This window comes from Chiloscyllium punctatum, chromosome 18 (assembly GCF_047496795.1).
Source record: "Chiloscyllium punctatum isolate Juve2018m chromosome 18, sChiPun1.3, whole genome shotgun sequence".
Lineage (NCBI taxonomy): Eukaryota > Metazoa > Chordata > Chondrichthyes > Orectolobiformes > Hemiscylliidae > Chiloscyllium > Chiloscyllium punctatum.
Window position 1 is genome coordinate 88,972,331 of NC_092756.1, and position 16,867 is coordinate 88,989,197.

Below are 16,867 nucleotides of genomic sequence, written 5' to 3' on the forward strand. Positions count from 1 at the left end.
AGGTTAAAGATCAATCGGCAATTCCATCACCAACCAGTTATCAATTCTGATTGACTGCTGGATCGAATTTCCATCCTGTGCTAATTGGACATGGCAGCTGACCAACCGATTAACAAGAGTGATTGGCTATCACTGATTATGTCATTTCCTGCTTAATAAAAATAAGGGTCTGCGCCTTGGGTATAAATAAAAAGTCAAAGGTAGTACTGTTTTAGGTATTGTTGGTGTTTGTCCTAAGTTTATGATTGGGCTTTGAATTGGTTTGGGGAGGAAAGTAACATTGTATTTATCAAAAAAAAAATGGCCTCCCAGGTTTGTCAAAACTATCACCAGGATTGTGAAGCTGCTGTCAACAAGCAGATTAACCTGGAGCTCACTGCCTCCTATCTCTATCAGTCTTTGGTAAGTGTTGTCTCAGTGGGGATTAATATTAAAGCTATTATGTGAATTAAACTGTTTTTCTTGTTTCTAATTAACTTGATACTCTTGACTTCTGTTGCTTTTACTGAAAGAGTCAAGATAAATGTTATTGGAACAATGGGATATGACTGTGATGTAAAATAAGTGATTGTCCCAGTTGGTCTTCAGGTGATGTATGGTGGGTGAAGCCTTCTTGGGGTTACTTTACAATCTTATTGGGTTGTGACTGACAGTAACTGTCATTTTCCTCTTTTCTTACCCTTCCACCTCCCCCACCCTCAAGGATTGTGAAAACTGGATACTTTTAGGGTGGCATGGTGGTTCAGTGGTTAGCACTGCTACCTCACTGTCAGGGCCCTGGATTTAATTCTACCCTTGGGGGGAAAAATATGCAAACTCCACACAGACTCTCCTCTCTTCTTTCTGCCTACAGTCCAAAGATGTGCTGGTTAGGTAGATTGATTAGTCTAGCATGTCATAGTTCTAGTGATGTGCAGGATAGGTGTGCTTGCCATGTAAAATGCAGGTTATGCACATACGGTAGTGGTGTGGATCTGGGTGGGATGCTCTTTAGGAGGGTTGGTGTTGACTTGATGGGCTAAATGACCTTCCACACTAGAATTCTCTATCTCCTTTAGATAGAAGTTGGGCCAACCATATTGTGGGCATAGATGTACCAATGGCTAATTATCCTTTTTTTGGGCTACTTTCAAATCCCTTGCTAGCATTGATTTTTGTGGTGATCCAAAACAAACATACACTCTTTGAGACTGCAATAGGGATTATGGCTGTGTTTATCAATGATATTTGGCTTGAGTAGAAGTATTTAAGTGAATGCTAGTCATAGCCTGGCCTTAAGTAGTCCTCAGTTGAGATCTACTTATTCTGCTTTCACTCATCAAGAGGTGTCCATGGTAAGGCAGCCATTGTGGCCCATCCCTTCTCCTGGAGGAGGGGTTGATCCTCCGTGTGAGGACTCGGTGTTGCTGGGATGGGTCAAAATCTGCACAATGACAGTGAAGAAATGGAGAATGCCAGCCTGGTTTGAAATAAAAGGGCCCCTTTTTTCCAGGTGGTGTGGCCATGTCCTTCTAAGTGGTAGGATTTATAGGTTTTGTAAGATATTTGCTGAAGTAACCTTGGTCAGTGAGGGGAAACTGTAGTGCCTTGCAGCAACTTCATGGTTACTCTTTCATTTAAATGGCAGAATCGGCTTGAGTGGTCTACTCCTTACCTTTTGTTCTGTTATCAGTTTTAGGGCGGCAAGGCAGCTGTGGTTAGCACTATCTGTGCCAGGGACCCAGGTTTGATTCCAGCCTCAGGCAACCATGTGCAAATTCCACATAGACATTCTGTGTCTGCATGAGTTTCCTCTGCGTGCTCCAGTTTCCTCCACAATACAAAAATGTGCAAGTCAGGTGAATTGGCTATGGCAAATTGCCCTTTGTGTTAGGTACATTAGTCAGGGGTAAATATAGTGTAGGGGAATGGGTCTGGGTGGGTTACTCTTCAGGGGGTCAGTGTGGACTTGTTGGGCCAAATGGCCTGTTTCCACATTGTAGGTAATCTAATTATCTCTCCTTCTTCTATTCAGAAATATATTGGTGACTGGATATTTCCCTCTGGTTAATGTTGAATGGAGTAAATTGCATGTAATTTACCAGTGATTTTCCTTTTCATCCTACTGAACTTTCACTCTGTGGAAAAAGCTAAGCATCAAATGGCTAACTGAAAACACTGGGTTCTCAACCATTTTTAATATACTGGAAGTCTAACATATATTGAATTTTAGACTGGACTAGTCCTGTACTTGGACCTAGAATGTGGCCCAGCGATGTGCTAATGGGATGGAAATGGTTCTCTTTCAGATGTCATACTTTGACCGGGATGATGTTGCCCTGCACCATTTCTCCCAGTTCTTCAAAGCTCAGTCCCAGGAGAAGCAGGAACATGCAGAGAAGCTGCTGAAATTCCAGAATCAGCGTGGAGGCAGAGTCGTCCTCCAGGATGTGAAGGTGGGGATGGGGGGGGTGGCAAAATTGTTTCACTCGTGATGTGGCTTCAAGTTAGTGATGGGGTTTTCACTTCCTGAAGAGGTGGGGTGAGTGCGAAGTGGGAATATTTCTTGGCTGGGTTTCACCTGTCATTCTGTCATCTTACCCAGACTAAGCTCTGGGTTTTTTCTGAGAGGTATATGTCTGAGGGATTAATGCATTATTTCTATGTTCAGTTAAAATTCCTGATAGTACATTTGATCTAAGGCTAGAGGTCTGGTAGTGTGGCTGGGCTCATGGGGGTTTTAAAGTGATTCTGTTTGTACGAAGTACTGTCACAAGATCAAAGTGTGCTCCTTCATTAATCTTGTCCATTATGTGGACATGACATTGATTACTTTCTCCACATAGTGGAGGGTCCACTCTTTTTAACAAGGGAGCTGTGTGCAATGCAAAACATGTTTTTGTCCTGATCCTTAACTGTCCTTTGTTTCCATGTTTCAGAAGCCAGAGAGGGATGAGTGGGGTAACGGTCTGCAGGCAATGCAGGTTGCCCAGGATCTGGAGAAGAATGTGAACCAGAGTTTGCTGGATCTACACCAACTCGCCACTGCCCAGACTGACCCTCATGTAAGCTTCATCTCCCCCTCCCCTGCATGTGGTGGATGAAGTGGTCATGTCCTCCTGGAGCAAGGAGCTATCCCATTGGTCAACTAGTGAATGAAGGACTTTTTAAAAACAAGCTGTCTATAGAATTGTGCTGTGCACATTTGGTCCTTTCCAATTATGTGATAGTTGTTGTTTTTTTTCCAGTTCTAGTCAGTGAAGTTTCTATGAACGTCAGACTTTACTCTTTTAACAAAATTTCTCGTTAGCTGCAATTTGGGACATAGTCTGAGTTTTGAAGTAAACTGTTTTGTTTATGGGGTAGAATCGCTTCCTGAAAGCGGTTTCACTACAAGAGTGTACATTTTTTTAAAAAGTAGTGAAACTACCCCATTTTCTGACTCCTTTGTAACAGCTGACATGCTCTCTCTACCTTCCTTCCAGCTGTGTGACTTCCTGGAGACTCACTATTTGGATGAGGAGGTTGAGATCATCAAGCGACTTGGGGACTACATCACCAACCTGAAGCGTCTGGGAGCCCCTGAGAATGGGCTGGGAGAGTACCTGTTTGACAGGCTCTCGCTGGAGGACAGCAGTTAGTGGGGCATGGAGTGTATTATCTCTTGTAAACTTTGTCTACTTGTTTCCAACGCCACCTGGACAATGTCCTTCTTTGGTCAAACTTGTAATAAAGAATTAAATTGTTCTGTCTCACTAGTTGAACTTTAAATCTTTCATTGTTCAGATCTCCAGTACCACTTTTTATCTGACAGCTATTGAAGTCTGGCTTTTTCTTGAGGAGCTATCTATTATGTCAACATGTGTCTATCTTTAATGTCCCTGTTCTTAAAAAGGGCATGCAACTGCAGTCTAAGGTTGGCTGCTGTTTAAGGCAGTTGAATTAAATCAGCATTTCAACTATATTTGCAGCATTGGAAATTTAGATGGTTTCATTTTTACCAATAGTTCCTAACTGGGCTTTCAAATAACCAATTTTAGACACTTGTGTATTTGTACTTTAAGATAAAAACAATTCGAGGTGGGAAGCAAGCCAGGTAATCCAATTACTATTGTTAAAAATCACACTTTCTGCCCCTGGTCACAGACACACAAGTGTTTAAAGGATTACTAAGGGTAACAAAATTGGCCAGATTAAAGGACTTTGACAATGCAATGTTTGACTGACCAGGCATAGATATGGACAAAAAAGGTGCTGGAAAAGCACAGCCAATCAGGTAGCTTCTGAAGAATAGGGGAGTTGATGTCTCCAGTTTGAGCTCTTCAGAGATGTGCATTCCTGATAAATACTCTGAAGAGCTCAGACTTGAAATATATGTTGCCCCTGGTCTTCAGATGCTGCCAACCCACTGTGCTTTTCCTAGCACCACACCCCTCCACTGTACTAAGCTAGCACTGGGCTGTCCCTCCTGCCCCTCCACTGTACTGCACTTTCTGGATCTGCAGATTGGAAGAAGCAAAAGTTGCCCTTCAGTAGAGTGATTATGTTCTTGTTGGCTGTGTGAGTTTTGGGAGAGTTTACATGTTACTGAGGATTATATCTGCAATAAATGCTGTTCTGAATCCTATCAGATTGACTGGGTTGGTTGGGAGCTTAGTGTTGCTGGAAAAGCGCAGCAGGTCAGGCAGCATCAAAGGAGAATCAATGTTTCTGGCATAAGCCCTTCAGAAGGGCTTCTGCCCAAAATGTCGATTCTCCTTTGCTGCCTGACCTGCTGTGCTTTTCCAGCAACACATTTTTAAGCTCTGATCCCCAGCATCTGCAGTCCTCACTTTCTCCTAGTGGATTGGTTGGGATGCCAGTGAGAGGCAATGAGGAATTTACAAGAGCAAGGTGGTGTGATCGATGGTAGTTCTAGGAAGGGAGAAAAGCCACATTTAATCACATAGGTTAACTCCAGGAAAGGTAAGAGGTAGGCAGATAGTGCAAGAGTCTGCTGTGGCTATCCCCATTTCAAACAAGTATGTGGTTTTGGAAAATGTAGAGGGTGATGGATTCTCAGGGGAATGTAGCGCGAAAAGCCAAGTTTCTGGTATTGAGACTGGCTCTAATGCAAAGAGGAGTACATCAGGTTCCAAGCAATCGCTTGTGATAGGGGACTCTCTAGTCTGAGACACGGGCAGACTTTTCTGGCCAGTAGTGAAAAATCAGAATGGTGTGTTGCCTCCCTGTTACCAGGATCAGGAACGTTAGAGAGAGTGCAGAATGTTCTCCAGGGGTAAGGGACCAACAGGAGGTTATTGTGCACATTGGAGCTAACAACATAGGAAGGGAAAAGGGTGAGATTCTGAAGAGCAATTACAGAGTTAGGCAGGAATTTAAAAAGGAAGTCCTCAGAGTAGTAATATCTGGATTACTCCTGTTGCTACGAGCTAGTGAGGGCAGGAATAGGAGAATAGAGCAGATGAATGTGTGGCTGAGGAGCTGGTGCATGGGAGAAGGATTCACATTTTTGGATCATTGGAATCTCTTCTGGGGCAGAAGTAACTGATAGAAGAAGGTGAGATTGCACCTCAATTGAAAGGGGACTAATATATTGATCGAGAGATTTGCTAGAGCTGCTCAGGAGGATTTAAGTGAGTAAGGAGGTAGTGGTGGGAACCAGAGAGATAGTGAGGAAAGAGATCAATCGGAGACTGGTACAGTTGAGAAAAGATGTGAGTCAAACAGTCAGGATAGGCAGGGACAAAGCAGAGAACAAGGTGGGACTGATACATTAAACTGTATTTATTTCAATGCAAGGGGCCTAATAGGGAAGGCAGATGAACTCAGGGCATGGTTAGGAACAGGGGACTGGGATATCATAGCAATTACAAAAACATGGCTCAGGGATGGGCAGGACAGGCAGCTTAATGTTCCAGGATACAAATGCTCCAGGAAGGGAGGCAAGAGAGGAGGGGGAGTGGTGTTTTTGTAGAGGGATAGCATTACAGATGTACTTAGGGAGGATATTCCCAGAAATACATCCAGGGAAGGTATTTGGGTACAACTGAGAAATAAGAAAGGGATGGTCACCTTATTGGGATTGTATTATAGACCCCCTAATAGTCAGAGGGAAATTGAGAACCAAATTTGTAAAGAGATTTCAGCTATCTGTAAGAATAATAGGGTGGTTATGGTAGGGGATTTTAACTTTCCAAACGTAAACTGGGACTCCCATAGTGTTAAGGGTTTAGATGGAGAGGAATTTGTTAAGCAGTTACACAAAACTTTTCTGATTCAGTATGTGGATGTACCTACTAAAGAAGGTGCAAAACTTGACCTACTTTTGGGAAATAAGGCAGGGCAGGTGACAGATGTATCAGTGGGGGAGCACTTTGGGGCCAGCGACCATAATTCTATTAGATTTAAAATAGTGATGGAAAAGGATAGACCAGATCTAAAAGTTGAAGTTCTAAATTGGAGAAAGGCCAATTTTAATAGTATTAGTCAAAAGCGTTCAAAAGCTGATTGGGGGCAGATGTTCACAAGTGAGGGGACGGCTGGAAAATGGGAAGCCATCAGAAATAAGATAACAAGGATCCAGAGACAGTATATTCCTGTCAGGGTGAAAGGGAAGGCTGGTAGGTATAGGGAATGCTGGATGACGAAAGAAATTGAGGGGTTGGTTAAGAAAAAGAAGGAAGCATATGTAAGGTATAGACAGGATAGATCAAATGAATCCTTGGAAGAGTATAAAGGAAGTAGGAATATACTTAAGAGGGAAATCAGGAGGGGAAAAAGGGGACATGAGATAGCTTTGGCAAATAGAATTAAGGAGAATCCAAAGGGTTTTTACAAATACATTAAGGATAAAATGGTAACTAGGGAAAGAATAGGGCCCCTCAAAGATCAGCAAGGCGGCCTTTGTGTGGAGCCTCAGGAGATGAGGGAGATACTAAACAAGTATTTTGCATCAGTATTTACTGTGGTAAAGGACGTGGAAGTAATAGAATGTCTTTAAACGCATATAGGTGGATAAATCCCCAGAACCTGATCAGGTGTACCGTAGAACTCTGTGGGAAGATAGGGAAGTGATTGCTGGGCCTCTTGCTGAGATATTTGTTTTATCAATAGTCACAGGTAAGGTGCCAGAAGGCTGAAGATTGGCTAACATGGTGTCACTATTTAAGAAAGGTGGCAGAGACAAGCCAGAGAACTATAGACAGCTGAGTTTGACATCAGTGGTGGGCAAGTTGTTGGAGGGAATCCTGAGGGACAGGATGTACTTGTATTTGGAAAGGCAAGGACTGATTAGGGATAGTCAACATGGCTTCGTGCATGGGAAATCAAGTCTCACAAATTTGTTTGAGTTTTTTGAAGAAGTAACAAAGAGGATTGATGAGGGCAGAGAGGTAGAGTGATCTATATGGACTTCAGTAAGGCATTCGACAAGGTTCCCCATAGGAGAGTGGTTAGCAAGGTTAGATCACATGGAATTCAGGGAGATTTATCAATTTGGATACAGAACTGGCTCAGAGGTAGAAGAGGTGGTGGTGGAGGGTTGTTTTTCAGACTGGAGGCCTGTGACCAGAGGAGTGCCACAAGGATCAGTGCTGGGTCTATTACTTTTTATCATATATATAAATGATTTGGATGTGAGCATAAGAGGTATAGTTAGTAAGTTTGCAGATGACACCAAAATTGGAGGTGTAGTGGACAGCGAAGAAGGTTATCTCAGATTGCAACGGGATCTCGATCAAATGGGCCAATGGGTTGAGAAGTGGCAGATGGAGTTTAATTTAGATAAATTAAGGTATTGCATTTTAGGAAAGCAAATCTTAGCAGGACTTATACACTTAAGAGTAAGGTCCTAGTGAGTATTGCTGAACAAAGGAACCTTGGAGTGCAGGTTCATAGCTCCATGAAAGTGGAGTTACAGGTAGATAGGATAGTGAAGAAGGTGTTTGGTATGCTTTTCTTTACTGGTCAGAGTATTGAGTATAGGAGTTGGGAGGTCATGTTGCGGCTGTACAGGACCTTGGTCAGGCCCCTTTTGGCATATTGTATGCAATTCCAGTCTCCTTCCTATTGCAAAGATGTTATGAGACTTGAAAGGGTTCAGAAAATATTTACAAGGATATTGCCAGGGTTGGAGAATTTGAGCTATAGGGAGAGGCTGAACAGGCTGGGGCTGTTTTCCCTGGAGCATCGGAGGCCGAGGGGTGACCTTATAGAGGTTTACAAAATCATGAGAGGCATGGATAGGGTAAATAGACAAGGTCTTTTCCCTGGAGTGGAGGAGTCCAGAACTAGAGGGCATAGGTTGAGGTTGAAAGGGGAAAGATATAAAAGGGACCGAAGTGGCAACTTTTTCACGCAGTGGGTGGTGCGTGTATGGAATGAGCTGCCAGGGGAAGTGGTGGAGGCTGGTACAATTACAACATTTAAAAGGCACCTGGATGGGTATATGAATTGAAAGGGTTTGGAGGGATATGGGCCGGGTGCTAGCAGGTGGGACTAGATTGGGTTGGGATACCTGGTCAGGATGGACAGGTTGGACCGAAGGGTCTGTTTCTATGCTGTACATCTCTATGACTCTATGACTGTAAATGGGACTAGAATATGTGAGGATTTCTGGTCGGTATGGACAAGTTGGACCGAATGGTCTGTTTCCATCTCTATGACATTTTGATTTGTTCTTTTTAAACCACTAGCAGCTTCAAAAAAGAAAGTCAAGTTCTCTTCAGCTCCAAACCAAAATTGACAGAAAAATACTGAAAAATCAGCAAGGATTCTTCCATGCATCCATAGAGCTCTGCTAATTCACAGGATATGATTACGAAAACCATCATTTTTACCCCCCCCCCCCCCACCATGTTAATATCCATTGAACTGATTTGCTTACTCGCCCAGTTCAGGGTTAATTATGCCATCCATATGAATGAAGTACTGAAGCCACCTGGACCAAACTGGGTAAGAACTGTCAATACCTTTCCCTAAAGGATTTGGTGAACCAGCTGGATTTTTTTTTAATACCTGTCAAAGGTTGTGTGATCTAAGTTAGATGGTGTTGGTTAAACCCTGCCAACGATGTGGAGAAATTTGAACTCATTGGCCCCCGAAAATTGGACTGGGAATCTTGTATGAAACATATGAAGGAGAATGCTAGGACTTTGCTATCATTACTCTGACTCTCCCTTCAGATAACTGGAGGATGGAGAACAGATGAGAAGGTTTCTGTCTCCCAGTGACTCTCCCTGTTCCTCTTCAGACTGAGGGGACCAGTGTTTGGAATCATTCACAACCATGTTATAAGTGTTGATGTACTTATGATAAAGATGTGATGGGGGAATTAAAAAAACTCCAAGTTGACACCATAAGGTGTTTTTCCCTGACATTGGAAAACTACAAAAAACACTTAAAGTCATTTCTCTGCCCCCTCATGTGGCTTTCTTCTCACATGCTTCTGCTCCTCAATGTTCAGTAGGAATTCTTCCATAAGGAGATGTTTGGGTAACGTTAGGTTAGGGCCATCTTCTAGGGATAGGGTTAAGTGATGTGCTTCTGAGGTAAGTTGTGATGTCACTGTGATCTCCCCTGGTCATGTGCTCATACTCTGCTGGGAGGTCAGGACCTGAACTATGGCTCTATGGTCTTGGTACCACGTAATAAATGTTGCTTAAAAGAACCCTAGAAATCTGGCCTGAACTGGTGTGAAGACCCAAGGAACACACATTAGAAGGGTCATTGGACCTGAAGTATTAACTCTGATTTCTCTCCATACATGCTGCCAGACCTGCTGAGCTTTTCCAGCAATCTCAGGTTTTTTTTAGATTAGATTCTCTACAGTATGGAAACAGGCCCTTCGGCCCAACAAGTCCACACCGCCCTTCCGAAGACTAACCCAACCAGACCCATTCCACTACCCTATATTTACCCCTGACTAATGCATCTAACACTACGGGCAATTTAGAATGGCCAATTCACCTAACCTGCATATCTTTGGATTGTGGGAGGAAACCGGAGCACCTGGAGGAAACCCACGCAGACACTGGGAAGAATGTGCAAACTCCACACAGACAGTCACTTGAGGCTGGAATTGAACCCAGGACCCTGGTGCTGTGAAGCAGCAGTGCTAACCACTGAGCCCTTTGTTCCACATTAGGACATATCCATCTGTTTATAATCTGTAAACACAGCTCTATCTTGGTTTCCACATCCCTCTATATTTAAGATTTAATTTATTGTTGTCACATGTACCGAGATATAGTGAAAGGTGTTGTTTTGCATGCTCTACCAGGCAGCTCGTACATACAAAGTGTCTCAGGGTGGCAGAACAGAGTGCAGAATGTAGTGTTACAGCCACACAGAGAGATCAACATAACATTTGAGAATTCTCTTCAAACGTCTGATAACAGCAGGTAAGCAGCTGATTTTAAATCTGCTTGTACATGTATTCAACCAGATGATTGGGAAGCTAAGGGAAGTACCTTCAGTACCAGACTGCTTAGTTTGAAATGAAAATCATAAATCATAATTTGCACCCAGATAGTAAAGTGCACCTACTTGAATTAGACACACAGTCTTCCCTCTGTTACCTCTGAGTCCTCTGTTAGGGCCTTAACTATTTAAGTCGGTTGTCCTTCTTTATTCAATGGGTATCTGACCCACCTCTCAATCCTTCGGTCACTGGAATACGCAGGACAGCCCTCCCTGACACAACCCTTTCACTATTTTTCTGGAACCTTCCCCACACAGAGCTGGAGAAATTCCACTCACAATTTCCCAACTGCAATATCCCAGGAACTCCTGATGTGAAAGAAAAATCCACTTTCATTGATCCTGACCGAAACAGTGTAGGATTACAAATTTTGCCCAAGGCATCTGTAAGGAAACTCAATCTGACATGCACACAGATGTAAGTTTATGGGGTGAATTTGTTTTTGCAGAATGACGCTTTATTTTGCTCAAAAACTGCATGAATCCATGTGAAACTCTGTAGAACTGTACAGAAGTTTTATCAGTCTGACATAGAATTGGGACACAGACAGACCTCACACCTATTGTGTAAAAGGCTGAGCTGTCTTAAGAATGTAGTTTAAAAGAAATTCTGGGATTTACATATCAAAGAACAGAAACCAGCACATCCCATTATAAAAGATGAAAGTTTTAGTTTAAGATTGTTTACTGTATCACAGGTCACAAAGCTGGACCCTTTTCTCTAAAAGCTGTTCCTTTTCTCAAGGATATTGTGTCCTTGATTTTTTTTGTCGGATGGGTCATAAACCAGGCTGGGCTCCGATTAGTCTGGTTTGGTACAGAGATGAAAAGGATTTTGAGAGGCATTTTGTTTATATGTAAACAGATGAGACTTCAGGCCAAAGTGGTCATGTTTTAGAAGTGACCTGTATAATGAAAAAGGAGTGGTCAGCTGCTTAGCTGATCAGTTCAGTCCAGAACTAGTTGAGTATTCAACAGTACGCTATGTGAAAACAGGCTATCTCTCTCTCTAACTCTCTCTTTCTGCCCTGCTAACTTCAACCTGTAAGCCTCTGTTCCTTTTTTTTCACAGATGGCCTGGAAATAACACTGTAATATTGGAATTAGGTTTTATTGCCTAATGTACTCAAATGCAGAGGTACAGGAATACAGTGAAAAGTTCACAATCGGGCCATTTACTGCACCATCTTAGATACAAAGCACCCGGGTACAAAACCTGATGTAAAAAGTAGAAAGATAAAATAAAATTTAAAACTTCAACATTACAGTTCTCCTCACTTTAAAGTAGTAAATGAGAAATAAAGTTAAATGTTCCAAATTTCAGACCTTATTAAGTCTTCCATTGACTTTAATCTGGCGATGCAAGATTTGTTGGTGAAGCCAGTATTTAGGTGGAACGCTGGACTGTTACCTTGATCTGCTGCTGTCCGTGTGGTGGTCGCACAGCGCTGGTACATAGGGAGTTCCAGGATTCAAACTCAGTGACAATGATGGACCTACCCCAGGCTGATGGGGTAGGTATGGGTGTGATGCTCTTCAGAAGATCAGTGTGGTCTCAATGGGTGAATGGCCTGCTTCCACACTGCAGGGATTGTATGGTTCTAGCTTCAGAAATGAAGACTTTTCTTAACCCCTTCACAGGGTGTGGGTGTCACTGCATTTATTGCCCATGGCTAATTACCCAGACGGCAGTTTAGAGTCAACCACATTCCTGTTGGCCTGGAGTCACATGCAGGCCAGACCAGGTAAGGGTGGGATATTACCTTTCCTAAAGGACATTAGTGAATGAGATGAGTTTTTCCTGCCCATAAACAACGGCTTCACGGTCATAGGATCCCTACAGTGTGGAAACGGGCCCTTCAGCCAAACAAGTTCACACTGACCCTCCAAAGAACAACCCCATCCAGACCCACTCCCCCTAACTAATGCATACACATCCCTGAACACTATGGGGCAATTTAACATGGCCAATTCACCTGGCCCACACATCTTTGGATTGTGGAATGAAACCGGAGCACCCGGAGAAAACCCACGCAGACACGGGGAGAACGTGCAAACTTCACACAGAGGGTCGGCCAAGGCTGGAATTGAACCTGGGACCCTGTTGCTGTGAGGATACAGTGCTAACCACTGAGCCACCACGCTGCCCACAGCATTATTAGACTCCTAATTCCAGATTTTTATTTTTTGTTGAATTCAAATTCCACCACCTGCCATGGTCGGATTTGAACCCAGTTCCACTGAACATTGCCTGGGTCACTGTATGAATAGTTGAGAAGTAATACCATTCTTGCCATCCCTGGAACTACTATTTTGTCAGTGTTTCAATACTGTCATTCAGGAGTCAGGAAGAAGAGTCCTCCGAGGAAATAAATTAACTCAGCTCCTCTAGTTTGGTCAAGCTTATCAGAACATCTGCTCTCAGCTGACCAAATACAGTTCTAGTGGTTTTTTTTCAATATCCAGGACTGCTACCACACACAACTGAACAGTTTTACCCAACATCAAATCACCTGAGGCAATTGTCATCTCTTAACTACCACCAATAAATCACTGGTGTTTCTGGTTGATCAATTTATGTACGCAGCCCATTAAGGACAAGGTTCTGATGAATATTTCATAAGCGTTTATAGACACTTACTGAGTTTGCATTTGGCGTGTGAAGATTGTCACAGATTAATGAACAATGACATTATCATTGAGTTGCCATCAAAAGAGACCTTTAACATTCTGATTGGCTCATGGGACCCAAAATCCCATATTGTGCTGACTGGAATCCGATTGGACATGGTAGCTCTTTGCTTGATTAGCAAGAGTGATTAGCATCACTGATGATGTCATTTCCTGTTTAATAAATTGTGGGTCTGCTCCTAGAGTATAAATCCAATTTCCAAGATAGTGGATGTTTATAGAGGGTGTTTGTTATTTAGCAGTTGTATTAACAAAAAAAATAAAAAAAATGGCCTCCCAGGTTTGTCAAAACTATCAGCAGGATTGTGAAGCAGCTGTCAACAAACAGATTAATATTGAGCTGACTGCCTCCTATCTCTATCAGTCTTTGGTGAGTCTCTGTGGTGTTAACTCAATCTTTGGATAGAGTCAAACTCTAGTATTTGTTTGTTTTGTTCTATGCTACTGCATAGTCACTAAAACAGCTTGGTTCTATGTATGTAATTTTAATGATTAAAATACTTTTGATGCTTAAAAGTAACTGAATCTGGCTGAAGGATGTGATGTCTTGCTGAAGAGTAGTGGGGTGAGTCCACTATCTAAACTTTTCCTGATGGAGTATTATAAGTCTATTCAGTTGTCAGACTCCTCCTTTTTCACTGAAGGAGATGTTGTATGTTTTTGTAGCTGTCTCAGCTTAAAAACAATATATTCACACTTTGGTCAGAGTGCTCTCTTTCTAATGTTGGGCAAAGACTAAATATTACTGGTTAGGAGGTGAACTCGGTGTATTGAGTGAAGGTGTTCAAATCTTAGCAGGACTGGTGCACCTTTAATGGTAAGGTCCTTGGGAGTGTCTCTCTCCAAAGAGACCTTGGACTGCAGGTTCATAGCTCCTTGAAAGTGGAGTTGCAGGTAGATAGGACGGTGAAGGTGTTTGGTATGCTTTATTGGTCAGGAGTATTGAGTACAGGAGTTGTGGGGGGGTGGTTGTACAGGACATTAGTTAGGCCACTTTTGGAATATTGTATGCAATTCTAGTCTCCTTCCTATTGGAAAAAGTTATGAAACTTGGAAGGGTTCAGAAAAGATTTACAAGGATGTTGCCAGGGTTGGAGGATTTGAGCTATAGGGAGAGGCTGAACAGGCTGGGGCTGTTTCTTCAGAGGTTGAGGTGACCTTGTAGAAATCATGAGGGGCATGGATAGGATAAATACCCAAAGCCTTTTCCCTGGGGTCAGGGAGTCCAGAACAAGAGGGCATAGGTTTAGGGTTGGAGGGGAAAGATGAGACCCAAGGGGCAATTTTTTTCAGAGACTGGTACTAGTATGGAATGAGCTGCTAGAGGAAGTAGTGGTGGGTACGATTGAACATTTAAAAGGCATCTGGATGGGTATATGTATAGGAAGGGTTTGGTGGGATATAGGTTGGCAGGTAGGAATAGATTGGGTTGGGGTATCTAGTCAACAGGGACCGGTTGGACCAAAGGGTTTGTTTCCATGCTGTATATCTTTGACTAGAATTGGGGCCAGTGATGTGCTAATGGGATGGAAATGGTTCTCTTTCAGATGTCGTACTTTGACCGGGATGATGTTGCCCTGCACCATTTCTCCCAGTTCTTCAAAGCTCAGTCCCAGGAGAAGCAGGAACATGCAGAGAAGCTGCTGAAATTCCAGAATCAGCGTGGAGGCAGAGTCCTCCTCCAGGATGTGAAGGTGGGAATGGCAGCTTGCGTGATGTGGCTTCAAGTCAGTGACAGAGCTTTCACATCCTGAAGGGGTGTGGGGATTCCAGTTCTAGTTGAGCTTTGTCTGTCTGATCTTGGGATCAGCCCCACAGACCAGTCTGAAATCTGCTGTGTAGGGGAGATGTATGAGGAGCAGAGAATTCTTTATATTCCTTACCATGGAGTGGAATATATTGACCTGTTTGACTCTTGTGGCTCCTTTTTAATATCATTGACAAATGTGCAAGGTGAAAGCAACCTGAAACAGCTGGTTATTCTGATCCTTAACTGTCCTTTGTTTCCATGTTTCAGAAGCCAGAGAGGGATGAGTGGGGTAACGGTCTGCAGGCAATGCAGGTTGCCCTGGATCTGGAGAAGAATGTGAACCAGAGTTTGCTGGATCTACACCAACTCGCCACTGCCCAGACTGACCCTCATGTAAGCTTCACCACCTCCTCATTCTCCTCACTGCCAGACCCTCAGGGTAACACCTCACTGGTTGGTCTTTGTGGGTTTGAAATTCAATAATACAACACTGTCTAGACCTAACATTGATCACTCCAGATCCATACTGATGGCCACAATGTTACAACTGTTCCTTAAAGTCAAGGAGGGACTTGGATTCTAATCTGGTGGGAGTGCTGAAGTGAGATTGGCCACTGAATCCTCATTCAGGACCATTGCAGTGGAATGATCACTGTTCATCACATGCAGCGTCTCCAGTTAAGAAGCTGCATGATTAAGCAGCTAAAATTGTATTATCCTCACTGACACAAATTCTCTAGCTGCTAACTGAATTTTCCTGTCTCTGGAGCTATATGGCCAAATCCCTTTTGCAGTGGGAATTGTAAACTTGTCTTGGATTGTGCTCATGTAATGAGTTGTAATATTCCTGTGTTCCAGCTGTGTGACTTCCTGGAGGCTCACTATTTGGATGAGGAGGTTGAGATCATCAAGCGACTTGGGGACTACATCACCAACCTGAAGCGTCTGGGAGCCCCTGAGAATGGGCTGGGAGAGTACCTGTTTGACAGGCTCTCACTGGAGGACCGCAGTTAGTGGGACATACTGTCTTTGCCTAACTCCCTCACCCCTGGATAACTTAGAAGGAACTTGTACTAAAGAAATGAGTGGCTATATTGGATAATTTGAAAACAATAAAAAATAGTCTGACCTTGTCCAATGCCTGTCATTCCTTTCATTGATACTGGTTTTAGTGTCAGTTTACAGGAGCTTGCATTCTGTTAGAACAATCTGTGACCTAACGGATTCCTGGTGATCACACTGATCTCTTCCTGCTATAGATGGGGAGGATGGTACTGGAGTACCAGTGCAGAATTTAGATTCCCTGAAATGTTAGTCTTTGCAGCCCATTGCTGCGTTCTACACTTCATCCTTATTCATCAAGTCGGCAGGTGGAAGGGAGTTAGCCGCAAGTTATATACATGATTGGTTTGGAGCCAACATAGGCTGGGATTCAGACCAACTGCCCTGAATTGGGCATACAGCTCCATTGAATACTCTGCCAGCAAGACCTTTTAGATTAAAGTCTTCCTTTGCAGTGTGTGGGAAAGAGGGGCTGGTACAGATATGATGGGGCAAATGGTCTCCTCTCCAATGAGCCAGTTCGGATCCAGTGGAGAAGCATGCCAATCCAAATGGGAACGTTAATTATATTATCTTGGTCTGTTCCACATTCCCACTGGTAGTAATGAGTATTTCTGCCATACCTTTCCACCTTCCCTACCTATCTCCTGCTTGAGGTAAAGGGAAGGGGTTTCCCTACACAGTCTCAGTAACTCCACTGATATCAGAAAGAAGTGTGCCCGGCAAATTGACCAAAACCATCTATCCATCCCTTGTCAGCTCAGATAGAAGATGGTGTGAGCAATGAGGACTGGCCAATTATAAAACCCAACTCCAAACCCACAGTGCACTCCTGCTGTACTGACCTTTGACCCTGCCAGTCCCAGCCTGGTAAATTTCTGTGTAGAATTTCACACCAACAAT

General features: G+C 43.2%; 2 protein-coding genes across 2 annotated transcripts; both read left to right on the forward strand.

The window, feature by feature from the left end:
• The first annotated feature begins 300 nt into the window (after nucleotides 1–300).
• On the forward strand, nucleotides 301–3,620 carry LOC140489056 (ferritin, middle subunit-like). The gene is made up of 4 exons (XM_072588297.1): nucleotides 301–402; nucleotides 2,289–2,435; nucleotides 2,919–3,044; nucleotides 3,465–3,620. Exons 1-4 carry the CDS (start codon nucleotides 301–303, stop codon nucleotides 3,618–3,620), a joined length of 531 nt encoding a protein of 176 aa, XP_072444398.1.
• Nucleotides 3,621–13,394: 9,774 nt separating this feature from the next.
• On the forward strand, nucleotides 13,395–15,952 carry LOC140488965 (ferritin, middle subunit-like). The gene is made up of 4 exons (XM_072588193.1): nucleotides 13,395–13,522; nucleotides 14,700–14,846; nucleotides 15,170–15,295; nucleotides 15,761–15,952. Exons 1-4 carry the CDS (start codon nucleotides 13,421–13,423, stop codon nucleotides 15,914–15,916), a joined length of 531 nt encoding a protein of 176 aa, XP_072444294.1. The 5' UTR covers nucleotides 13,395–13,420; the 3' UTR covers nucleotides 15,917–15,952.
• The last annotated feature ends 915 nt before the right edge of the window (nucleotides 15,953–16,867 follow it).

Bases quoted from the DNA above. Each gene is read 5' to 3' on its own strand.
- LOC140489056 (XM_072588297.1), top strand. From the start codon at position 301: ATGGCCTCCCAGGTTTGTCAAAACTATCACCAGGATTGTGAAGCTGCT. The intron at 403-2,288 runs GTAAGTGTTGTC...GTTCTCTTTCAG, and splicing joins CCTATCTCTATCAGTCTTTG to ATGTCATACTTTGACCGGGA. The intron at 2,436-2,918 runs GTGGGGATGGGG...TCCATGTTTCAG, and splicing joins TCGTCCTCCAGGATGTGAAG to AAGCCAGAGAGGGATGAGTG.
- LOC140488965 (XM_072588193.1), top strand. From the start codon at position 13,421: ATGGCCTCCCAGGTTTGTCAAAACTATCAGCAGGATTGTGAAGCAGCT. The intron at 13,523-14,699 runs GTGAGTCTCTGT...GTTCTCTTTCAG, and splicing joins CCTATCTCTATCAGTCTTTG to ATGTCGTACTTTGACCGGGA. The intron at 14,847-15,169 runs GTGGGAATGGCA...TCCATGTTTCAG, and splicing joins TCCTCCTCCAGGATGTGAAG to AAGCCAGAGAGGGATGAGTG.